Here is a 25,428-nt window from a genome sequence, read left to right as displayed (position 1 = left end):
TGTTGCTGCACACGGGCTCTCTCTAGTTGAGGCGAGCAGGGGCTACTCTTGGTTGCGGTGCACAGGCTTCTCATTGCGGTGGCTTCTCTTGTTGCAGAGCACAGGCTCTAGGCGTGCGGGCTTCAGTAGCTGCAATGTGTGGGCTCAGTAGTTGTAGCTTGTGGGCTCTAGAGCACAGGCTCAGCAGTTGTGGCACACGGGCTTAGTTGCTCCACAGCATGTGGGATCTTCCCGGACCAGGGCTCGAACTTGTGTCCGCTGCATTGGCAGGCAGACTCCCAACCACTGCGCCACCAGGGAAGTCCCACTCAGAGGAAATCTTGAATGCTAGAGATTAAACTTATATTTTGAGAGTTTAGAAAGTTATTATTTGGAAAAGATCTTATTCAAAATAATTTAATAAGCACGTCACACCATGCTATACACATAGTAGGCAAATGATAAATATTTATTGGATTAAGATAATAAAGATAAATGTAATAGCTATTTTAAGGGGCTAAAACAAAAAAAGCTGTCTATTTTAAAATGTGATTTTTTGCTTTCAAAAGAAGAATATATATTCTAAGCATTACAGTGCAGATTTCATTCTGAAAATGGCTAATAAAATAATAAAGATCGGGCTTCCCTGGTGGTACAGTGGTTAAGAATCCGCCTGCCAATGCAGCGGACACAAGTTCGAGCCCTGGTCCGGGAAGAACCCACATGCTGAGGAGCAATAAGCCCGTGCATCACAACTACTGAGTGAGCCTGCGCTCTAGAGCACGCAAGCCACAACTACTGAAGACTGCGCCCTAGAGCCTGTGCTCCGCAACAAGAGAAGCCACTGCGATGAGAAGCCTGTGCCCCGCAACGAAGAGTAGCCCCCGCTCGCCTCAACTAGAGAAAGCCCACACACAGCCACAAAAAAAACCCCAAAAAACAAAAGCTTCATGATGTTGGGTTTGGCAATGATTTCTAGCATTTGACACCAAAACCACAAGAAACAAAAGTGAAGATAGATAAGTTGGATTACATCAAAATAAAAAAATAATAAAGATCGTTTTGAGTTACTGTGTGAAGCCTAGGAAGATGCTGATCACCACTTATCTAGATCATGGTTTTAATTTTGGTTTACCCCTGGGACACAGGTGCACTAACAGCACAGAATTTGTTATAGGGAATTAAACCGCCTGAAGTTCTATTTTATGACGATCTATTTTATATAACATTGCTTAAAATAAGTTAGCTATTGGCCACGTGTGATTTTTGTTGTATTGACTTTTGACTACATGTAAGAGCTACATGTCTATTTTATTTCAATGGGCAGGTTTCCTTGTGTGCTATAGCAGATGTGTTACAAATACCATATATAAGCATGAATGTATATTATATATGTACATGTGGGGTATTCGTGTGTGTGTGTGTGTGTGTGCACGTACATGCATCAACACACCACAAGGGGAACCTACCCATACGCAGAGAACTACTCTCATTTCTACCTGCAGCTGGACCCAACATAAGTGAAAATTCCGAGTCATATTTATTGATAGCATTCCAGTGTAAGCTCTTTGAAAGCTATTAGAAATACAAGACTTAGGTTGCCTCTAATTTGGATATAGCTATTGGAGAATGTTTGTGAAAGAAGCAAGTTTTAAGATCATTAATGTCTTAAAAATAGAGAAAAGGAGTAAAACCAGTCTCTGCGTAACTAAAGGTTTATAATCATAGCAAACTAGTGCTCTAATGATTTAAAATGTCCATACATGATTCCTCAAACTTGGGCATTCCACTGTTAACAAAGAATGTTTTTTGGGCTATGGCCTAGTTCATATTTCTTTTGCTATATGCACACGTACACACATACACACACACGCACATGCACACACTGTATCCTGCGTGACAACCCTCCACCCTCACAAGCTGGTGTCTCCCAGAAGATGCACTATCTGAGGCTTCAGTATGTCACTGCTTCCTCCCTTCACTGTGAAGTGACTGCTTAAGTCAAAAGCAATGATTTGCAGAAATCCATAGTAGAGTAACATAATGGCTTCTAAGACATCTAGTAACCCAACAAAATAGTGTGGCTGACAGAAGCAAGGAAAAGCACATCCAAATCTCAAATAATCCAGAGAAAGCATCTGTTCCAGTAGGAAGAAATCTCTGCCCTCTTCATAAGGAAGCAACCCTGGGACTTCTCAAATGACACATTTACAAGGTGGGTGGATGGGATACGACTGTGCTGGTTCCTCCCTATTTCCAACCCCTTCTGTGAAAGTGTTTGCCCCACGTACACCTATTTACTAGGTTATTTCATCTAGTCCCACAGATTCATTACCATCTATATTCTAGCGACCTAGAGGTCTTCCCTGAACATCACACTAACATCCAAATGCCATCCACTTGGATGTCTTATAGATATTTGAACTGAGAAGATTCAAAACTGCGGGTCCCCACCCCTTACCCGCCCGCCCACACACTTTCCAGACAGCTCCCCCGCGCAGTTCTTCCCCATCTCAGTCAACAGTGGCTCCGTCCTTCAAGTTGCTCAGGCTAAAATCCCGTACTTTTCTGCGATAACTCTAAATCTTTCCACTGTCCACCCCTTTATCTTAAAGATCCAGTTCACTGCAACCACCGTCACTCTCCAAGGTTATTGCAAATACCATCAAACTGGTGTTCATGCTTCAATCTCGTCTCTCAACAGTCTATTCTCCGCTTTTAAAACTGGATGAAATCATGTACCTTCTGTAATCAAAACCCTTACGGCTCTTACCTACTCTGAGTAAAAGGCAAAATCCTCACCATGACTCACAAGGTCTAGATGATCTGGCAGCCCCACCCGCATTTCTTATGTAACCCCAACTCCCCAAGCTCTCTCTGACCTCATCTCCTAAACCCCTCCCACCCGAGACTGTCTGCTTTTCCAGCCTCCTTGCTGACCCTAGAACGTGCCAAGCACCTTTGCACCTGATGCTCCCTTTGCCTGGAGCATACTTCTCCCGGATATCTGCCTGGCTTGTTCTCCTGTATCTTCAAGTCTCTGTTCCAATGTCACCTCCACAGAGAGGTCTCCCCAGACCACCTGTATAAAATAGCACCTTTCCTCTGATACTCCTTATCTCTCCTTACCCTGCTTAATTTTTCATGGCATTTATCATATATTGTTTATTTATTCATCTCTTCTAATTAAATATAAACTCCCTGAGTATAGGGGTCTTGTCTGTTTTGGTCTTCCTTGAAGACCACATCATATACTCTCAATAAATACCTTTTAAATGAATGACAGCAAACTCCACTCTAACATTTCTGTCTTCATAAATCTTTTAATTCCAAGACATTTTTGGCTTCTCAACTTTAGTTAATACAAGCTGCTGTTGAATCTAGGTAGGTGTTTTTTTTTTTTTTTAACATCTTTATTGGAGTATAATTGCTTTACAATGGTGTGTTAGTTTCTGCTTTAGGTAGGTGTTAAATAATCAAACTACTGGAACCAAACACATCTGCCCAAACTAGCCCATTGAATTCAGAATTTCTGGTAAATATACCTATATCAATGAACTCGGTCACATATGAAATTCTGTTTTTTCTTCTTTAGTCAAGCAAAACCTCAAAATGTGTCTTTATGCATATCCCCCAGCTTTCTGCTGATATAAATTAGCAAAGTTGTATAAAGGCTTCTCTGCCAGTTTGACTTTATAATTGACCAGAGGGCACGTCTTGCCCTGGTTACAGATCTGGGGATGCTGAGAAGTAGGATGGAGGAGCGTAAAGGAGAATTAAGATCATTCCCTCAGAATGAGTGTTTTTGTTTTTTTCAGATATATACCCAGGAGTGGAATTGCTGGGCCATATGATAGTTCTATTTTTAGTTTTTTGAAAAATCTCCATACTGTTTTCCACAGTGGCTGCACCAGTTTACATTCCCATCAACAGTGCACAAGGGTTCCCTTTTCTCCACACCCTCGCCAACATTTGTTGTTTCTGTTCTTTTGGATGACACCCGTTCTGACAGGTGTGAGGTGATATCTTATTTGGTTTTGATTTGCATTTCCCAGATGATTAGTGATGCTGAGCATCTTTTCACGTGCCTGTTGGCCAGCCATTTGCATTTCCTCTTTGGAAAAATGTCTATTCAAGTCTTCTCCCCATTTTTTGATTGGGTAGTTTGTTCTGTTGATGTTGAGTTGTATGAGCTGTTTATATATGTTGGATATTAATCCTTTACTGGTCATATCATTTGCAAATATTTTCTCCCATTCAGTAGGTTGTCTTTTTTTTTTCCAATGGTTTCTTTTTTTTTTAATGTATTTATTTTTATTTATTTATTTTTGGCTGCGTTGGGTCTTCGTTGCTGCACATGGGCTTTCTCTAGTTGTGGCGAGCTGGGTCTACTCTTCGTTGCGGTGCACGGGCTTCTCATTGTGGTGGCTTCTCTTGTTGCGGAGCATGGGCTCTAGAGCGCAGGCTCAGTAGCTGTGGCGCCTGGGCCTAGTTGCTCTGCGGCATGTGGGATCTTCCCGGACTGGGGTTCGAACCCGTGTCCCCTGCATTGGCAGGCGGATTCTTAACCACTGCGCCACCAGGGAAGCCCTCAATGGTTTCCTTTGCTGTGAAAAACCTAAGTTTAATTAGGTCCCATTTGTTTATTTTTGCTTTTATTTCCTCTACTTTAGGAGACAAATTCAAAAAAATATTGCTGCTATTTATGTCAGAGTGTTCTGCCTATGTTTTCCTCTACAAGTTTTATAGTATCCAATCTTACATTTAGGTCTTTAATCCATTTGATAGAGAATGTTCTAATTTCATTCTTTTACATGTAGTTGTCAAGATACATGCACCCCAACGTTCATGGTGGCATTATTTACAATTGCCAAGATATGGAAGCAAGCTAAGTGTCCATCAACAGATGAATGGATAAAGAAGATGTGGTATATAAATACAATGGAATACTACTCAGCCATAAAAAAGAATGAAATTTTGCCATTTGCAGCAACATGGATGGACTTGGAGGGCATTATGCTAAGTGAAACAAGCCAGACAGAGAAAGACAAACACTAAATGATATCACTTTTATGTGGAATCGAGAAAATACAACAAAATAGTGACTATAACAAAAAGAAGCAGACTCACAGACATAGAGAACAAACTAGTGATTACCAGTGGGGAGGGAGGAGGGGCATATAGGGGTGGGAGAGCAGGAGGTACAAACTATTGGGTATAAGACAGACCCAAGGATGTACTGTGTAACATGGGCAGTATAGCCAATAGTCTGTAATGACTGTAAATGGAAAGTCACCTTTAAAAACTGTATTAAAATTTTTTTTGAAAGATTACTCCCTCAGGAAAGAAGACAACAGTGCCTTCAGCAAGAAGCCCTCTATCTAATGTGGGGGAGGGACCACTCCAAGGAGTCACGCAGGCTCAGTCACATTTGGGAATTCAGGGGACTCCGAGTTCTCCAAGTACCCCCAATTTCCCTCACTCCTATTCTCACTTCCAACTCTTCCCAATCAATAAACAAAAGAAACCTGGCAGAGCTATGATTCAGTAAACATTGCAGATTGGCAATGCACAGAATGAAATTCGAGTTTGGATTCAGCCAACTCTCCTTGTTACCTCTGGGGAGAGGGAGGACATTGGAATTGAAGGTGGTTTGCAAAGGGGTCTTTAGTCTAAGCTATAATTAAAAAAAAAATTAAAGCATTTATGCATTTGGTATGATTAAAATTAATTTCAAATTTGCAATATGGTATAAGTATGAAAAACTACTTTTTTCTTTAGGAACTCAGCCAGGTAGAACAATCACTGTCTGGCCTAGTACAACCATACTCCTCTGCATGATATATACCCAGAGGCATGTTCCTAGAACCCCTTCTAAAAGTTTGTCATTCTTATGTATGCAATGCTATAGTATATGTGATCCTGTCTTGCCATCTCCTCCCCTGAAGTCAATCACTTCTAAACCGCATTCACAATCTCCCAGATCCTCAGATTTGATGGTACCTACTCCTTCCCCAGTTGTAACTCTGGCTTCTTTAGACTATAGCTCTTCATCTATGGTAACATATTCATGAACCACTTTGAGTAATAACACTCTTGTCTCAAATTTCCTTTACATCCTAGCCTAACAGATTGATTTTAGGGTAGAACCTAGACGATTATGGAATAATGTAATATATAATAAGGAATATATAGGGCGGTATAGGACCAAAGAGACAAGGCACGAAACCCCTCCTGATGTCATCAGGAAAGATAATTATTTAGGATGATGATGATGATGATAATAGATATGTATGTTCTAGGTGCTTTGCATATGCTATCTCATTTAATCGTCTCAATAACTCTATTCTACTGTTATCCCAGTTTTATAATTGAAGGAACCAAAGAACAATGAGATTAAGTGATTTTGCCTGTTTTCACACAGCTTGCAAATAATGGAGCTGAAATTCATACCTAGTTAGTCTGGCTGCTGAGTCCCTGCTCTTAATTACGGATAATAAGACAAAACTCAGTGGAGGTCAAGGATGCCATTCTATCTAGACCAAGGGAACAGTAACAAAAAGTAATGAAAATATGAGAGAGTATGGTTTGTACTAGAACAACAAGGCATTCAGTTTGGCAGAAATGTGAGTAGTGGCAGAAAGGACACTGAAAGGGTAGGCAGAAATCGGTTCACGAAGGGGCTTATTTGCTGGATTTTATCATATACAAAATGAGGAGCTGTTGACAGGTTTTAAGCAGGAAAATAACATGATCAGAATTGTATTTTTGAATAATCCCTGTGGCAGTGATATGGAGGATGGATTGGAATAGATTCAAACTGGGGGCACAGGTCACTATTAGGAAGGGCTTGCATTATCCTAAGAGGATGATGAGGGCTAAACCAGAACAGCAACAAGAATGATGGAAAAAAGGGGAGAGGAGTTGAACGCTGCAAAATGAAACTGAAACTTCTGTATTTCAAATGTGTCAACAGTATTCTAGAGGGAAATAAGATAATGGTGTTCCTGTATTTGTCTCTGTCTTCCTGTTAATGAAATAGTACTCATTAAAGTCTTCACAGAGTCAAAGATATTGCCTAGTTAGGTAAACATTATGCAAGTTTTCAGCCAAGAGTAAATATATAAAAATTATTTTACAAATAATACTTAATGTTTCTGCATTGAAGAAATAAATAGATGAGAAGATTAAATCTTTTATTTCACAAGGCTTTTAAAAGACACAAAACATAAACCTATTTATACATAAAGGAAAATAAGAATTCTAAGCAAGAGCTTATCATGACGACATTACCCATCATTCTTTACCTTTAAACCTTCTACCCTTTCCTTGGGTAGCCATTCAGAAATAAGGACCAGTGAATTTTGTTATCTGGATGTCTTTTATCGTCGTAAATTTAAGCTCTTTATTTACTGGATGAATGTGTCATCATTTCATTTAGAGCATTACTACTTATCAGAAAATCCGATTTTTTTTCTGTGATACGTGAGCCAGTTCCATTTGGAATTTCTAGAGGCCTAATTTTAGTCAATATTTTCAAAGTATGATAAAGCTCAGAAATAATTTGTTAATTAAGATAACAAATATTAGCCAGTAAAATGAAACCGAGACAAGACTCTAAAATAATGTATTTGTTAGTAGTCAATCCACATTTATGAACATTAGCATATATTAGTGAACAGTTATGTTAAGGCAAAAGACTCTCTCGGATATAATCTATTTCCATCAATATGTTAAAGATTACCAAAATCTAAAATATATTTTATAATATAATAAGTGACATGAAATGATTTCAGAAAGGAATTTCTATGTTACAGAGTTTGTTATTAGAAAGGTACCATAAAAGTATAATGGGAAATAAAATTTTACTTAATATAAGGTGGAAAGATAGAAAAGATAAGCTTTTAAGTATTTACATAGATTAATGAATTATTTGCCAAATTCTCCTGAAATGATACCTAGTTCCTATTAAATCAGTGGACACTTGCTATATGAGCTATTTTTCTTTAGAACTGTATTTTTTTAAGGAGTCCGTTTTTATCAAAGAAATTTACCTAAACTTATACATATATTAATAGTTATATATAGTAAGTGAAAATGCCCTTATCTGAAATTAATACATTGTATAATATCAAAATCTTCATAGTCTTTTTTAGAAAACAGAAAAGAGAGAGAAATAAAGAATTAGTTACAACATTTACATTTGATGTATTATTGAGTAGATATGAAGCCTCTGAAATCTACGATATTTTATATTTTTGTCATCACTTAATTCTATTTGCATTTCTCTTGCTTTAGTATTTTAATAGTATTAATAATATAGTTTGCATCATGTTTACCTGAACACTTTGTATGTTATATATTTTTAAAAGAATATCTTGCTTCTTTTTGATTAGAATTTTCTATAAAAGACATTAGTTGAAAAATTAACTTCTTACCTAAAGTTACTATCCTCCTTAATCATTTTCAAATAATGGGTAAAGCTGCATCTTTGTGAATTTATTTTTGAAAACTTGGTTACTTTAGTAGAAACAGACACCAGAAATTGAACGTTGAATGTATTTCTATGACTCACATACAGTATGGTGTATCCTTTTCAAATTTTATCCTAGAGCACTTTTTTAAACGTGCATTAGAATACAGCTGTTCTCTCTGAAATGGTCCCTTTTTACAATGGTGAAATTTAACAAACTATTTTTATAATCTTTTGAATATCATTTTTGCATTCTGGAATTAATTAATGAATTATAAAAGTTCCAGATACTTTTGTTAAAAAAAATAAACACCCGTATTTGAATCTTCTGATAGCAAAACAAGCAATATACCATTTAGGGTTGAAATATATAATATTTGAACTACGGTTCTATATATTTCAAAATTCATATTTTTTTATAAATAGATTTATCTATTTGTCCTATAAAACATAGCTTTCTATGAAGTGAATCACTTAATGATATTATCGCTTTGGATATAAAATTCGCCTACATATAAGTGCTTCACTCCTCACCCACACCTACCTCTCCAAAAGAAAGTCTACCAGTAGTCTCGCACAGCAGTGAGCAGTCTTAAATTAAAAACAATTGTGCATTAGAGCAAAGGAAGATATTTTTCATGTTAAAGCAGTTTTTACCATCAAACATCTAAAGAGTTATAAACTATGAATGAATTACCTTTAAACCATGGTCTTTAAGGTTAAATTCATTTTCTGAGTGCTCTTAGGAGTGACATTATGCTATCACCTTTTAAAATATTTTAAATGATAAAATTCTACATTTCACGAATAGTGCAGGAACAGGTTTAATTACGTATGTTTCCCTTTGCTTGGGAATTAAAATGCTGTAAATGCCATAAATTGAGTAAGTTTATCTCAGAATGAGGAATATGTAGAGACAAATAAATACCCAGTAACTATTTATAGCCTGAAAAGATGCGTTTAAGTCACAGTCAAAATACAGGTTACTTCTGTAAAATCTAGCCTACTGAATAAACAAGTATTTTTTTAATTAGAGTGAGTAATATGAGTAAAAATTTTTCAAATAAGAGACATTAAGAGAATTATAACTCTACTGTGTGATTCTCAATATTCCCAATTGCTTGCAAGTGTTTATTCGGATAACAGCGTAACAGCAACAAAGGACTTCTTTAAATGGCATATTTTTCAGCTTTATTTCAAACGCTGTATAGCATAAGAACCCATTGCTCAGAGAGAAATTTTAAGCCATGGAAAAAGAGTATGAAACATATTCCAAAGTGCTGAAGGAATTAATTGCCCTATTAGGTAACGAATACCCAAAAGAATGAGCATTAGTGATTTATGGCTTAAAGTGCTTGGGTCTGATCAGCATTTTGACTTCTTTGAAGGAGGACTTGTAGCCACCAGGTTGTGCCTCACTTATACCAGGCCAGGTCCCCCAGAAAATCCCATTTCGGACACCTCTGTATTTCTGGTGATAATATTTGCCATTTAAGTTTGCAGAAAGACATGCATCAAACCACCAGCCTGAACTGTAGTAGAGCCCACAGTTCCCAGAGGGGTATCGATCGTTGTCTCTATCCGGGGTGGTGAAAAACTTCAGATCGTGGTTGTAATGTTTACTGAAACGTAAGGCATCTCCAGCTGTGCCATTATAGTTACCAATGTGTAAACGGTATTTGAGAAACTCGTTGGCCACATAAAAGTGATCATACAAGGCATAGAGTTTGACACCGTTAAAGTCTTCAAGATCTATTCTTAGAATCATGTCCTTACTCTTAGTCAGAAGATGGATTTTATCGTTCCCCAGCCAAAATTCTCTTCTGGGGTTTCCAAAGCCTACTTTGTAGTCTTGCCATGTTCTGCTGAAGTTGGTGCTTCCATCAACACGTGCCTGCAGCACTGTCCAGCCTCCCCCCATGGTCTCCATGTCACAGAAAACTTCGAAGCTACTATTTTTGGGATCCGGTGTAACTCTGTAGAGCTCACTGCTTCTTTTGCCTATCGTGTAGTATTCAGAGCAATCTTTATATATAAGATGTTGAACTGCAGGGGTAAAAAAAGAAAGGCATTGGATTTTGTTGATAAAAACTAGGCATCTAAAGAATTCTTTATATGCACGAAAGCAGTTTTATAATTTGATCAATGGTGATAATGAAACCTTGCTCAGCTAAACTGACTTGAACCTGTTTAGCAAATGCTTGTTAACGCCTCAGAACAAGAACCTGGCGTCATAAAGCAGACAAAGCTCCCCAGCACAGTCTTGGTTGGTCATAATACTGACAACACCACCAACAAACAATAACAAGAAGACATAAAAGTGATAGTTTCAGTAACTCAGTAATATTTAGTGAGGGCTCCGCATGTGTTCTAGGGATTCTTGATAGCATTTTCACACTTAATCTGCACATGAACTTTATGATGTAGATATTATTAACAACCTGCTGGTGAGAAAGAATATTAGGCTCAAAAAGGATCCGTGGCTTGTCCAACCTCACAGAAGCTTTAAAAGGCAGAGCCAGGACAGAGCTCAGATCTGGCTGGCTGCAAAGCTTGTCCTTGTGACCACTGCATACCTTGGTCCTGAAAGTCAGATGATTCCAACGCTCCTAGAACTGCATTCCATGTATACAGAGGAAGCACAGGCTCCTATATCCTTTCACCTAAAGAGGCTGATAGACTCCACTTTCAGGCAGTGTTATAGGATCGTTCTAAATGATTTATTAAAATTCTAAAATACAGCATTGATCAACATTTCCATTTATTTTACTTGCTTGACAATTAGACACAGAAGCTTAAGTTCTTTTTAAAAACTTCAATAATATACCAATATTCTTACTCTGAATTTATTATCCAGGAAAATATTTAGCTAGTGTTTCCCATGTCTGGTTTCTAGAAGGAAACCACAGGTGATTATGCTCAGGATTAGTGTAAAAAACAGTTAATGTGGTTCCGTAGGAACCAATACAGATATTTACTCCAAAATAATTTTTAAAAAAATTGGTACTGGATCAGGCAAGTTTAATACAAGACACTTATGAGCCACAAATAATCTATTCATTTGTACTTAGAACTCAGAATATTCAGATAGTTCCCCAAAACTTAGTAGAAAAAAAGACAGTAGAATCTTGTTCTTGTCATTACAAATTGCCATGCAGTACCACATCTAATGTTCACCCACGTATGTCACCTAAGATGTGAAACTCTGCCTTGCAATGTGCAGGGCACATTTAGATGCAGGCTGCTGGGAGTATTAGCAACAGTGGTCCTGGAATCTCCCAAATACCTTCACTGGGTAGATTCCCTGGGGAATCTACCTAGGGAAGATGCATGAGGTGCTTGTTTCTAAGGGCCATGATCTCTGCTTCAGGCACCATATCCCTTCAACCTCACACTCATGCAGAGATGGCTTTCCAAAGTGTGATAAGACCACCATCAGCAATGGTCCCAGAAACTCATGTGGAAAAACCAGGGTTTGGGGGAACCAGTGCCACAGCTAGCAGTTCGTGGGCAGAACAGGCAGTTAGGTTTATGGCCTTTAACATATACTTATTAAAGCTAATTCAGATTATCAGCAAATAATCTGGATGGGGAAGATGGGTTCTATTGTTACATGCTTGAATTCTAGTGAAAGAGAGGAAGAAATAAGAATGTATTCCTTCCCTTACTGGCATGCCAAAACGCCCCTTAAAATGTTTTTGGGCCACTAGGTCTAAAAGCAAAAAGTTTTGCACACATATGAAGCCATATAGCTGCTTTTATCCCATCTATAAAATCTCCCATTTCCACTAGACATTCGGGATTATGAACTGCAGATTACTTGCTAAAATCTTTCAGAGGTCTCTTGTTGCCATATAAGGAGCAGTCACCTGACCACACAAATAAACTGATTTCCAAAGAACAGAGTACAACCCCAAACACTGCCTTAACTCTACTGTTTTCAAACACTTCAGTGAAGAGATAAATAAGTTAAACTCACTGAAACATTAGGAAATTCTCTTAGAATATTACTCTGCCATAAAAAGAAATGAAATTGAGTTATTTGTAGTGAGGTGGATGGACCTAGAGTCTGTCACACTGAGTGAAGTAAGTCAGAAAAACAAATACCATATGCTAACACATATATATGGAATCAAAAAAAAAGAAAAAAATGGTTCTGTAGAACCTAGGGGCAGGGCAGGAATAAAGATGCAGACGTAGAGAACGGACTTGAGGACGTGGGGAGGGGGAAGGAGAAGCTGGGAGTAAGTGAGAGGGTGGCATGGACATATATACACTACCAGATGTAAAATAGATAGCTAGTGGGAAGCAGCCGCATAGCACAGGGAGATCAGCTAGGTGCTTTGTGACCACATAGAGGGGTGGGATAGGGAGGGTGGGACGGAGACTCAAGAGAGAGAAGATATGGGGATATATGTGTACATATAGCTGCTTCACTTTGTTATACAGCAGAAACTAACACACCATTGTAAAACAATTATACTCCAATAAAGGTGTTTTTTAAAAAAAATAAAGAAAAGAAATTCTCTCCCTCCACTTCTGTTTGTGTGTAGCTCTGGCGTCAGCAAATAAGATCTTTGAAAGTGCTTTCTAACGCATACAGAACTCATGATTTTTTGTAATTGGGTCCTATTCCTTTCTGTGGGCACATGTGCAAAGATAATAGTTTTTTCTGTATCACCTTGTTGAATAAAAGGCCTAACTTATATAATTCATCCTTTATTTAACTTATATGATAAGGTTAATGTTTATAGATACTGTCTAGCTATATAACATTCATGAACAAATGATAAGAAAACATTATACATACCTGGACGTGACTGTATTTGTTCTTGAGTGGGACACTTAGAACATTTGCCATCCAAACTATTGACAACAAATGTTAGGTTTGCCACTTTGCTATCAACATAATGTTCTATGTTGTTCATATTTACAAGATTCAGCTTCTCCAGGCGACCCTGAAGCACGTCGATCTCCTCCTTGGCATCCTTAAGGTCAGAGGACAGCTTGTTAACCTCGCTCTCTAACTCTCTAACTCTGTTGTCACCAGCTTCTCCCAGAGCTCCTGTGCCGGGTAACAGCAGTCCACTTCTGCCCAGGTCTCGGTTGTCATCAGCCTGCAGTTTGCAGTCTTGGCAAGACTTCTTCAGGCTCTTTACAATTTCCTTGAGGTTCTGGACTTCTTTGAACACCTCCTCGATCCTGCCAAACTGCTTGGGGAGCTGAATAGTCAGCGGGGGCAGGTTCACCTGGTAGGGACAGTCGCCTCCCTCCTCGCATTTCGCTCTGCTTTCTAGTCTCACCGGGCAGGCGTCCTGGGCTGCTTCATCTTTAATTTCCTCTGTTGCATTGTCTGCCACAACCAAAAAACCATAAGCAGCAAGGACAGCGGAGCTCAGCCAGCACCACTTCGCCAGCTTCATCTTTGCGGTGGCGCTCGCCCCAGCAGGGAAGGGGGCCGGGCTGGAGCTCTTTTTAAGAGCTGCAGCTGCCTTCCTGAGTCAGGCTTTCCGTGTTCTCAGAAAAGGGCGGGAGCACGTTGCATCACCAGTCTCAGAAACACGGAGGAAGAGGAGATCGTCCTCATCAAACTCAGTGTGCCCCAAACTGTTATTTGTTCTCAATCAAAACCACCCGCTTTGGAATTCCTGCAGTTGGTCAGATGCACACACTCAACAAGTTTCACTTTCATCTTTTATTTTTAAAAAGCACAAGAAAAATCTTGAATCTTAAAATAATTATACTTGAAGTAAATCATTTCATGATACTTAACTCCACAGTGGGGTAAATAGTTTTTAAAGATAAAATTGAATGTGCTAGTTATCCAGATTATGTGAAGGACAGAAATGTTACAAAAATGGAAACGGTTCTTTTTCCTTCTGGGAATGGGGCATTGAGAATTCTGTATTTTCTTCACGTTGTGCTTTCAGGTGAAAATCTCAAGCACTTAAAATTTTACATATAATGAAGTTCAGCTTTCTGGTTCTTGCAGTGGACTTTTGTTTCATCTGTTTGAAAAGGGAAGAAAACTGGTAGAAAAAAAAGCGCTGCTTTCTATTTCTCCAACCACCGCATAGCACAGGAGGAATGTCTAACCGACAAAAACACCATTAAAATACATCCTTGCCTTTCATCAAAACCAGCAGCCTTCTCCTTTGCTCTTCACCAACTCTGTGACTGTACTGTCCTTCCACATCTGCCAAGTACGAATCTCTGAACTAGTCTGCCCCATCTTGGTTCTGATTCTTCTTTTGTCTCCGGCATCTTTGCCTTCCCTCCCCGCGGGCAGCCACAGCAGTCCCCTCTCTGTGTTTCTGCCTCCGCAGTGGGCCCTCCACCTGGTCTCTATGTCACTTGCTATGTCACTGCTTTGCCCCAAACATGTCTGCATTCATGACTTTTCATACTTTTCAAACCTTTTTTCATGGTTTTCAAACTCTTCTCCTGAGAGGCTGAGGACAGGAAGGGGGAACAGCTTCTATTGAAGGAACCACCTCCTTTTAATTTATTTTACATATTGGCGTCTCATATAAGGTTTCTTATTAAAAAAGGATTTTATTGTTTTAAAAATAATTTCAAAATTATGGCTAAAAATCTAAATTCTTATTGTATTATTTAAAGTGCTCTGTAATCGATCTCTTATTTATTTCTTTAACCTGATTTCCTATGATTTTTCTATCTACTCCTTCATTCCAGCCAATCGCTCCCATTCAGCCTAACTATTCATGTGCTCTAAATGTGTCAGGCTCACTTTACACTTCCAAACTGTATTTACTCCTGGATACTCAGGAGGCCTAGATTCCACCCCTGCATCTACTTCTTATTGGATCTATAGATCATTAACTTTGCTGAGCCTTGGTTCCTGTAACTGTGAAGGAGAAATTTGGCTATTCTCCCCTCATATAGGAATGATAGTTACAAAAATTTTGAGTGGTGCAGTGCTGAAGGAAAAATATGCAGTGTATAAAATGTAACATTCTTGGGCTTCCCTGGTGGCGCAGTGGTTGAGAGTCCGCCTGCCGATGCAGGGGACACGGGTTCGTGCCCCGGTCCGGGAAGATCCCACATGCCGCGGAGCGGCTGGGCCCGTGAGCCGTGGCCGCTGAGCCTGCGCGTCTGGAGCCTGTGCTCCACAACGGGAGAGGCCACAACAGTGAGAGGCCCGCATACCGCAAAAAAAAAAAAAAAAAAAAAAGGAGAATGATGATAATATAGATAATAATATCTTATAAAGCAGAAATATATAGGAACGATGTTTAGCTCAAGGTACATTATTAAATGCCTTCGACTGGATAGGTTATAAATCCACATATTTAGCCTGTCAAGTCCAGTCAGGAATTTATTAAAGATCTGTATACTCAGCACTATGCTAGAGCATATAGATGTATGTATCCATCCATCCATCCATCCTATATTAACTGAGCATCCCCTATGTGCAAGACATTGTTCCAGGCACTTAGGCTACACTAGTGAACACATCAAACAAAAATCCCCTTTTCCTTCTTAGGAAGGGGTATTGAGGGCTTTGTATTTTGTTCATGTTGGACTTTCAAGTGAAATCATAAGCACTTTTAAGCTTTTCTAAATCTAACAAAGGTATAGCTTGCTGACTCGTGCATTGGGCTTTTGTTTCATCTCTGTGAATCAGGGATTTGCTTTCTAGGCACTGATGTTGATTCTTGGGCCCTGCACACCCCACTTAGCCAAGGGCCAGTGGCATAGTTCCATCTAAAAAGCTTGGATGTGCTATGGGAACTGGCTCCTGTCCCTTCGGGACCATAGAAAATACCCCAAATAAAGGCCAAAAATCGCTTTATTAATCAGTTTTTATCGACACTAGTAAGTGGGAATTCTGGGTTCTTAATTTTAAAAGATTATCGTTCACTTGCCAGAGGCAGACACTAAGTGACCACCACATGAAAGAGGCTCAGTCTGCCTAATGAGTTTACAGCCCACGGGGGCAGAGAGTGTTGTGCTACAGTTGTGCAGGAAGCTTTCACAAATACTATCTCACTACATCCTCCCATCTACACAATTACTTCCTGCATGTGCAGATGAGCAAAGAAAGGGTTCAAAGCAATAAATCACTTGCCTATGGTTTCGCACTTTTTAAAGGACAGTTGGAATTTGAACCTGGGTCTGACTCCAAAGTTCACGTCTTCTCCTGTGCCACCCTGCCATGTGGGGGGCAGGGAGATAATACTGGAAAGGAATATTGGTACCATGTTGTGGAGAGCCTGGTGCTTAAATCACTGCTTAGATCAGTGGGGAGCCACTGAAGGTTTTGAGCAAAGGAATAATATAATCAGTTAAGCATTTGAGAGAAATTAATCTATCATTGAAATTGTAGGTGCACTGGAAAGGGAAAGATTAGGCAAAAAGAGCAGTTTAGAGGCCATTTAAATAGTCCAAGTCATTGTTTCCCGAAGTGTGTTTTCTGGAACGTGAGTACCTAGATGTTGATAAATGTTATGTGACAACAGAGTTCCAGGACAGGTGGCTCTGAAAATTATCAGTAATTTGCAAATGTGCATTATTGCTGGCCAAGAAGAAAATAACATATGCTGCATTTTTCAAATTTTGGTTGATAATGGGAATCCTTTTTTTTTTCTAGCACCATTTTTAGGAATGAATCTTCTGCTAGAAACCAGTAGGAAATGCTGTGCTAGGTGAGAGGTGCTAGTGTAGTGGCGGGCACTAGGTAAGAGAAACTAGTGTGGTAGCAGGAGGGGTGGTGAAGGGGTAGCAACTATTTTTGTCAAAGAGTAATAGAATCTATAGAATACGGTAAGGGATGAAAAATGGAAGGAGAGGGTAGAGTTGAGAGAGCACCATGAAATATGACTCCAACTGAAGTTAGGTAATGCCATGGCAATGAGAGTAGAGAGGGAGCCGTAAGCTGGGGAGAGTGTAGTAGTATTATTTCTGTTTTGAATAGAGTGACAAGCCACCAGGTAGAAATATCTAACATACAGCTGAACATCTAAGTATTACAAACAGCACAGAATGGATATGGATGTCAATTTGAAGCCACAGGAACCAAAAGGATGGTAAAACATGAGAACTGGAAGAGTGCTGTGTCACAAAGACCAGGAGAGAGGGTTTCAAAGAGGCAGCCATCAGATAATCAAAAACTTGAAGAGCTGATTTCTGGTCCTCAACTCCTACAGAATTCCCACCCTCCGACCTTGACTCTCTGTCGTCTCCTTCTTGCTGGAAAACCTTTCCAGATTTTCTCATGCCCAGCCTGCCCTGACTCCTAGAATCGTCTACTGATTCCTCATGGCAGTGTCGGAAACTTCTACCCCGTATCTGCTCTCAACCTGGAACTGATGCATTACGCCCACCTACAGACTTGTTTTTCAGATCTAAACAAATTATTTAACACCAATACATGTTGGGATTTTAAAGTAGCAAGATATATTTTTATAAGCCCCATATGAAAATTACTTTCATCAGTCTATATTCACAATATACTCAAACTTCTTTTTTTTTTCTTATGCAAAGTATATTTAAGAGGATCTGCATTTACTGTATCTGGATCAGATCCCAAAAGCAAATTTTCATTTCCCTTAATACAGTTTTCTTAAAATAAAGAAACCCTTTATGTCTCTATTTGTACCAAAGGAAGTAAGTAAATTTAATAACAATTATCATTTATAGTACTGAGATCCTTTTCTTGATATTATGCCTATTAATTTAACATAGTTGTAGTTTCTAACTTACTAAATTTGATGGTTCTTTAGGGAGTACATGTTTGGGGATAAAAAATTAAAACATTCACTTTTTAATCTACTTGGTTTGTAATGTCAACAGTAAATAATGTTTATCTTAATATTCCTTAGAGGTCTTAGTCCTTGTTCATTATAAAGTTCATGGAAAGAACTTTAAACAAAAGCCTGATTTCAGCAGCCCATAGAGAACTGCCTGATTTTGGTTAAAACTAGAATAATAGTTGGTAGGTTCTTTGTTATGCCTTGCAAGTACATCTCTAGCATAGATAAAGAGATCCAGACTAGGAAACCCTCCAGCATGGACCTACCATGAAAGATCCACTATGTGAATCCTTAAGGGTCTGGATCAAGAGAAATATAGGGCAGAAATATCCAAAGGTCCACCCTTAATAAGACTATAAAACATGCAGTCATCTGATGAACTAATGGCCTAGGTCTTCAGTGAGATATCCAGGGCTTCTCAGGTTAGAATTCTTTGAAACTGGAATATTTCATGGGAGTCTTGGAATGTCCATCTTATCAATGTCAATATCTTATCAACAAAATCTTTTACTGTGTATCCCACACCAAGCCAGGGATCATGGAGGAGCTAAGAGATCCATGGGGCATGGCATCCAATTTTCCTGTCATCTCTCTAAATTTCCAGAGACTCAATAAACTTTATATAACCAATGTTGAGGAAACAAAATATGTTTATTTTTATTTCTTGTATTGGAGATTGATCTTGAGTTTCCTTTTATATTCCTCAAACAAAACAAAAATAAATCATAATAAAGAAATCAAAAATATGAAATTGTGGCTTTCCCTGTCTTCCCTTTGTTTCTCATAATTTATGGTAGTTTGTTTTCTATAATGTCACCACAAACACTGAATTAGCAAATACCAAACCATTGCTCCTAGGGGAAATGCAGGGTTAGGCTTCTACGAGCCTCTGGTCCTAATATTTTTGTCAACTGATCAATATATAACCTTGTTTTCAATGTGTTTCTGTTTAAAGACATCTTATTTAGTATATATTGTTGATTCGTTAACACAGAATACATGACCAAGAGAACTATAATCATGCCTGAAGGAAGCTTATCTAACACACGTATTTCCTCCTTAAGGTACATCACAGCCTTCTTGCACTGAGGAACACTAGATAGCACCTCAGAACTATGCTAAGGGGCCATTTTAAACAGTGAAAACATCAGCAAAAAACACAAAAATGTGGAAAAACATGGCACTTAGACCACAAAAAGAGCACTTGGTTACAGTATGAGAGCTGAAATAAGACAACAAGAGTGTTGATCTCTGAGCTCAGCTGGGAATGCATGTGTTGGGCAAGTCGAACTTTTCACCACGCTGGCCATGTCTACAAATGGCCCCCAAAGCCCACAGGTATTATCCTGGAGTTATAAATAAATTCTAATAAGTAACTGAATTTGCAAATATGCAATACATGAATAATGAGGATTGATTTTATACTGTTACAAAATCCAAGGCTTTAAATTCTTAGAAATGTCTATATATTCATTCTAAGTGTTAATTTGGTTTTATCTGTTTTATCACTTGCATTTCTTAGGGTATTATTTGCTTTGTTTGCCTTTACTTGGCATTTAAAAATAATATATAAATATGAATTTATAGAATATATAACATTACATATATCTATTATGTTATATAATTTTATATAATATCATACAGTATCATATATGTTATATAATTATATAAATTTAAACTGAATAATAAAATTTAGCTTAGGAATTTGTTTCAGTTCATTCATAAAAACAGTATGCATCTTAACTTTTGCAATTAAGTTATGCAATTAACTTTTTAGGGAAAAATGAAAATAGTAAACTAATTCCATGCCAACTGAATAATTTCATGCTGCATGTATGTCTTTTAAAAGCCTGTTCTTTCCTCTCTTTGAAACTTGTTTTTTAAAGACTCAAGTTTATCTTATGAAATATATATGTCAGCATATGAATTCTCAATAAATGTTAATTTAAAGGTGATTTCTACTGTGCTGGTAACTAAAGAAAATCTACGAAATGGAGTAAATGTTGTAGTTTTAATAGTAAACATGATTTAAAGTATGGCATTCTGAGGTATAGCATTATCTTATTAAGTTTATTTCTTTCTCCACTTCTAGTTTGATATTATCTATGATTTGAGTCATATCCTATTGTTTGCAATGAAAATTTTTCAGAGTATGAGAAACTACTTCTTGATCATTATCAAGAGATGTAAAATTGCTTGGCCCTTATTTTAAAGTGTCCACCATTATTTACCACAGCTTTCCTCTGCTTGTGTATTTAACACACAATTATTTCAATCATGTTTACATGTACAAATGATATGGCATGTATTTTGATACTTAATATAAAGTTCAGCTGCAACAACTGCTGTTGCACAGAAAGATGACAACACAGATGCACAAGTTGTGGTCAAGTCATGTATAAACGTAGGCTTAAAATAAGTCGCCAATCACTACCATTTTCATCTCAAAAATAGCATGACATGACAGGGTGAAAAGAGCCTTAGAATGGTAGTTATGGAACCCATGATCTTAGTGAGGAAACTCCCACTTTCTTGTCACTTAACTAGGCATTAGTTTCCTCATCTATAATATGAGGTCAGATTAGAGAGCTTAAGGTCCTTTTCAGGTGTAATAGTTTATGACTGTAAATGTTATTAATTAGAAGTCATGTAATAGCAAAGCAAGTCATAAGTATAGATGGTCCTTTAATTAGATCATTAATTCCAATGGAAAATTATAAAGATCTTCTACGTTTTAGTTATTCCTCCATTCAATGAGTCCTTATTTTGCATTTATTGAACCATGCTCTGTACCGACCCTGGGGATGACATAAGTGAAAAAACAGACCCAGTCCTCACTTCATGGAGCTTTAAGTTGCAGAGCAAAGTATTTCAAGCCAGAGCCAGCCTTGGGCCGAGGCAATGTGTTTGGTGTTAGAAAGGGGGTCAGTAAGCACACCAAGGCCTTTTCTGCACCTCTCAATTCCCTCCCACTATGCCATGGCATTGGCCTCTCCCTTTGCTAACTCTGAAAATAGCCAACTTTAGAGTCATTCTTTTCAAATTAGACCACAAAGGTTGTACAGTGTCTGTATATAATCACGCCTATGTTGGATATATGCTTCCTGGCAGAGAAGAGAACTTCCCGTCTTCTTTATTAGGCTTATTTCTTTGCCTCTTAACCCACCTCCATAACTACCCGCACTCCAAAATCTCCCATTTACAAAGCAGAGTGTTTGGAATGAAAGGGATTTTTAAAAGAAAACCATATTCTGTACAAATAGCGTGTATAGCTTTCCTAGGTCTAAAATTTATCTAATGATCATAGGGTTTATTAATTCAATAAAGTACAGATTAGGCAGAATGCACAGAATAAAGATACAGCTGTAGCACTGAAAATATAAGAGCACAGGAGGTAAACATACTAAAACTTTTTGCTTTTACATTTGCTGTTTTCCCTATTTTTTCCCTCTTGTTTTATCTTTGCTTCTGCATTGTGAGGCAGTAGGGGTACGGAGGAAGAAGAAGTTGTTCTTTAGCAACTAAAAGCATATGGATTGGGGGATTTTACCTTTCTCTTTTCTAAGGCAAGCCCCAGAAGAGGAGCCTGGCCTGACTGGGAGAATCTAGGCTAAGTTTAAGTGGCTCTTCCTCCCTGCTCCACGACTAGCTAACATCTGCTGCTTGTTATGTGGCCCATCTTCTCTAATTTTCCTGCTAACTCCCACCCAAAACACAGAAGACAGAAATATAGTACAGAGGAATGTAGTGGAGCCCAGAGAGATGAAGGTGGTGGGATAAAGATGACAAAGAAAAGAGACTCGAGGGAAAAACAGGGAGAGAAATTGAATCATGGTGGGGTCTGTACCAGAGTCTTGTTTAAAGAAGATATTAAGTCCATATGGAAAGCTAATTTTATAGGATTTCTTTTCCGGAATGGGAATTGAGAGAACAAAGTTAGAGGACATGACTGGAATCAGAGCATTATGGCATCAAAGATAAATGCTTTCTTCATCATTTTGGCAGTGGCCAGTTGTGTTAATAGTTGCTTCAGATTATATTATTACATTGCCATAAATGAAGTTAAATAAACTTTTAGGACATAGACCTTCCAAACAGCTTTACTTTATAAACAGTGTGAATTTTTAGCCAATATACCCAATTTCCAATGTTTAAAGGAGTTTTGCTGTGGAAATATTTGCTTTCATAACAATTTAATTCACTGTGATTTCCTGAATTTTTCATATTTTAAAACACCAGTACTATATCAAATAGAATAATAACATTGTCAGGTAGAAGCTGAATATACTAGATACATATTCCAGTAATTAATATGAAATATCTAGAACAAACAGCATTTACAGTTTAATAAAGGAACTTTAATATTAAACAGCTATTTCAAACTTTTCCAGTGCTGTAAAACTTCAGAAAACGACATTACATGTTATGAGGACTAGCCCCTTCATTTTACAGATGAGTAAACAGGTCTAGGAAAAACTAAATGACCTGTCCATGCCTGGCCAAGGCTGCTCATGTCTCCCAATTTCCATGCCATCTAGTTTACACTGATCTCTAAAGTACCCTTAATTTGTAGCTAGACTATAGAAAAATGCTACAAAAATATAGTCTACCTATATTAAAACTTTCCTGTTACAATGCCCCTGGGATTTTAGAAAGCAATAAAGTTTCCTCACGTCCTTCAAAATAACTGGGCATTACCAAATGAGCTATTCACATACCTTGCTATATGTGAAAATGATTCAGACAATTTCTCCAACATATTCTAACCTGTCACTATAATTTTCTCAACCTGTCTTTCTGTTTATGCTTGTGTGCGTTGTCTGGCTTGGAGTATAAATTCTTAGAATAATAATTTTTTAAAGACATCTTATGCCTCACCCTGCCAAGAACTGCATTCTAGAAGGCAAGTGAAAAAAAAGTTTTAAATCTCTTTTCTGAAAAGAATAATTTCTGATTATAAATGAAATACTTGCTCATTATAAAAAAGATTAGAGAGACTTCCCTGGTGGCGCAGTGGTTAAGACTCCGCACTCCCAATGCAGGGGGCCAGGGTTCGATCCTGGTTAGGGAACTAGATCCCAAGTGCATGCCGCAACTAAGAGTTCCCATGTCACGGCTAAGGAGCCCTCGAGCTGCAACTAAGGAGCCCACATGCTGCAACTAAGAGCTGGTGCAATCAAATAAATAAATAAATATTAAGAAAAAAAAGATTAGAAAATACAGAAATTCTCAGGAAGCAAGACAAATCTTAAACAAACAACCTAACCTTACACCTAAAGGAGCTAGAAAAAGAAGAACAAACAAAACCCATAGTTAATAGAAGGAAAGAAATCATCAAGATCAGAGCAGAAATAAGTGAAACAGGGACTTAAAAAAATAGAAAAGATCAATGAAACTAAGAGTTAGTTGTTTGAAAAGATAAACAAAATTGATAAACTTTCAGCCAGACTCATCGAGAAAAAAAGAGGGCCCAAATCAATAAAATCAATAATGAAAAAGGAGAACTTAAAACCAACATCACAGATATACAAAGGATCATAAGAGTTTGCTATGAACAATACACCAATAAAATGGACAACCTAGAATAAACAGGCAAATTCCTAGAAGTGTACAATCTCCCAAGACTGAACCAGGAAGAAATAGAAAATATGAACAGACCAATTACAAGCAATGAAATTAAATCAGTAATTTAAAAACTCCCAACAAACAACAGTCCAGGACCCGATGGCTTCACAGGTGAATTCTACCAAACATTTAGAGAAGAGTTAACACATACCTTTCTCAAACTACCCCAGAAAATTATACAGAGGAAGGAATGCTTCCAAACACACTCCATGATGCCAGCATCACCCTGATACAAAAATCACAGAGATATCACACAAAAAAAGAAAATTACAGGCCAATATCAATGATGAACATAGATGTAAAAATTCTCAACAAAATATTAGCAAACCAAATTCAACAATACATTAAAATGATCATACACCATGATCAAGTGGGACTTATCCCAGGAGTGCAAGGATGGTTCAATATCTGCAAATCAATCAATGTGATATACCATATTAACAAACTGAAGAATAAAGTCATACAACCATCTCAATAGATGCAGAAAAAGCTTATGACAAAATTCAACATCCACTTATGATAAAAAAAAAACAAACTCTCCACAAAGTGGGTATAGAGAGAACATACCTCAACATAATAAGGGCCAAATATGATAATCCTACAGCTAACATCATATTCAGTGGTAAAAAGTGGAAATCATTTCCTCAAAATGAAATCTTAAAAAAAATGAAATGAATGAATACAACAAAACAGAAACAGACTCACAGATAGAGAACAAACTACTGGTTATCAGTGGGGAAAGGGAAGGGGGGAGGGGCAAGATAGGGGTAGGGGACTAAGAGGTACAAACTACTATGTATAAAATAAATAAGCTATAAGGATATATTGTACGGCACAGGGAATATAGCCAATATTTTATAATAACTTTAAATGAAGTATAATCTATAAAAATTTTGACTCACTATGTTGTATACCTGAAACTAACATAGTATTGTAAGTCACCTATACCTCAATAAAAAAAAAATACAGAAATGTATATGACAACTATATTCCTACCACTTTTTTCTTTTTTTATCTTTTCCTACCACTTTTTATTGTAGTAAAATATTCATAACATAAAATTCATCATTTTAACCATTTTTAAGTGTACAGTTCAGTGACATTAGATTCATTCACATTACTATGCAACAACTACCACCATCTATCTCCAGAAATTTTTCATCATCTCATACTGACTCTGTACTTAATAAAGAGTAAATCCCCATTCTCTGCTGCCCCACCCCTGGTAAAAACTGTTCTACTTTCTGTCTCTATGGATATGACTATTCTAGGTACCTCGCATAAGTGGAATCATACAATATTTGTCCTTTTATATCTGGCTTATCTCACTTAGTATAATATCTTTAAGGTCTGTTCATGTTATAGCATGTATCAGAATATCATTCCCTCTTAAGGCTGAGTACTATTCCACTGTATTTACACATCACATTTTGTTTATCTACCCATCTGTTGATGGACATTTGGGTTGTTTTCACCTTTTAGCTGTAATGAATGATGCTGCTATGAAAATGAGTGTACAAGTATCTGTTCAAGTTCCTTCTTTCAGTTCTTTTATGTGTATACCCAGAAGTGGAA

At 37.7% G+C, this 25,428-nt stretch overlaps 1 protein-coding gene across 1 annotated transcript; it reads right to left on the bottom strand.

Moving 5' to 3' along the window:
• Positions 1-7,161: 7,161 nt before the first annotated feature.
• On the bottom strand, positions 7,162-13,954 carry FGL2 (fibrinogen like 2). Its single transcript, XM_004263391.4, has 2 exons — positions 13,263-13,954; positions 7,162-10,498 (listed from the first exon to the last, which is right to left on the bottom strand). The coding sequence occupies exons 1-2, from the start codon at positions 13,873-13,875 to the stop codon at positions 9,792-9,794; spliced, it is 1,320 nt and encodes a 439-aa protein (XP_004263439.1). The 5' UTR covers positions 13,876-13,954; the 3' UTR covers positions 7,162-9,791.
• Between the last annotated feature and the right edge of the window lie 11,474 nt (positions 13,955-25,428).

This window comes from Orcinus orca, chromosome 9 (genome assembly GCF_937001465.1).
Source record: "Orcinus orca chromosome 9, mOrcOrc1.1, whole genome shotgun sequence".
Taxonomy (NCBI): Eukaryota; Metazoa; Chordata; class Mammalia; order Artiodactyla; family Delphinidae; genus Orcinus; species Orcinus orca.
The sequence above is the reverse complement of the archived record's forward strand: the minus strand, read 5'-3'. Positions and strand labels throughout refer to the sequence as shown.

Coding starts and splice junctions, on each gene's coding strand:
- FGL2 (XM_004263391.4), bottom strand. CDS start 13,875: ATGAAGCTGGCGAAGTGGTGCTGGCTGAGCTCCGCTGTCCTTGCTGCT. Junction 10,499..13,262: donor ACAAATACAGTCACGTCCAG/GTATGTATAATG, acceptor TTACCCCTGCAG/TTCAACATCTTATATATAAA.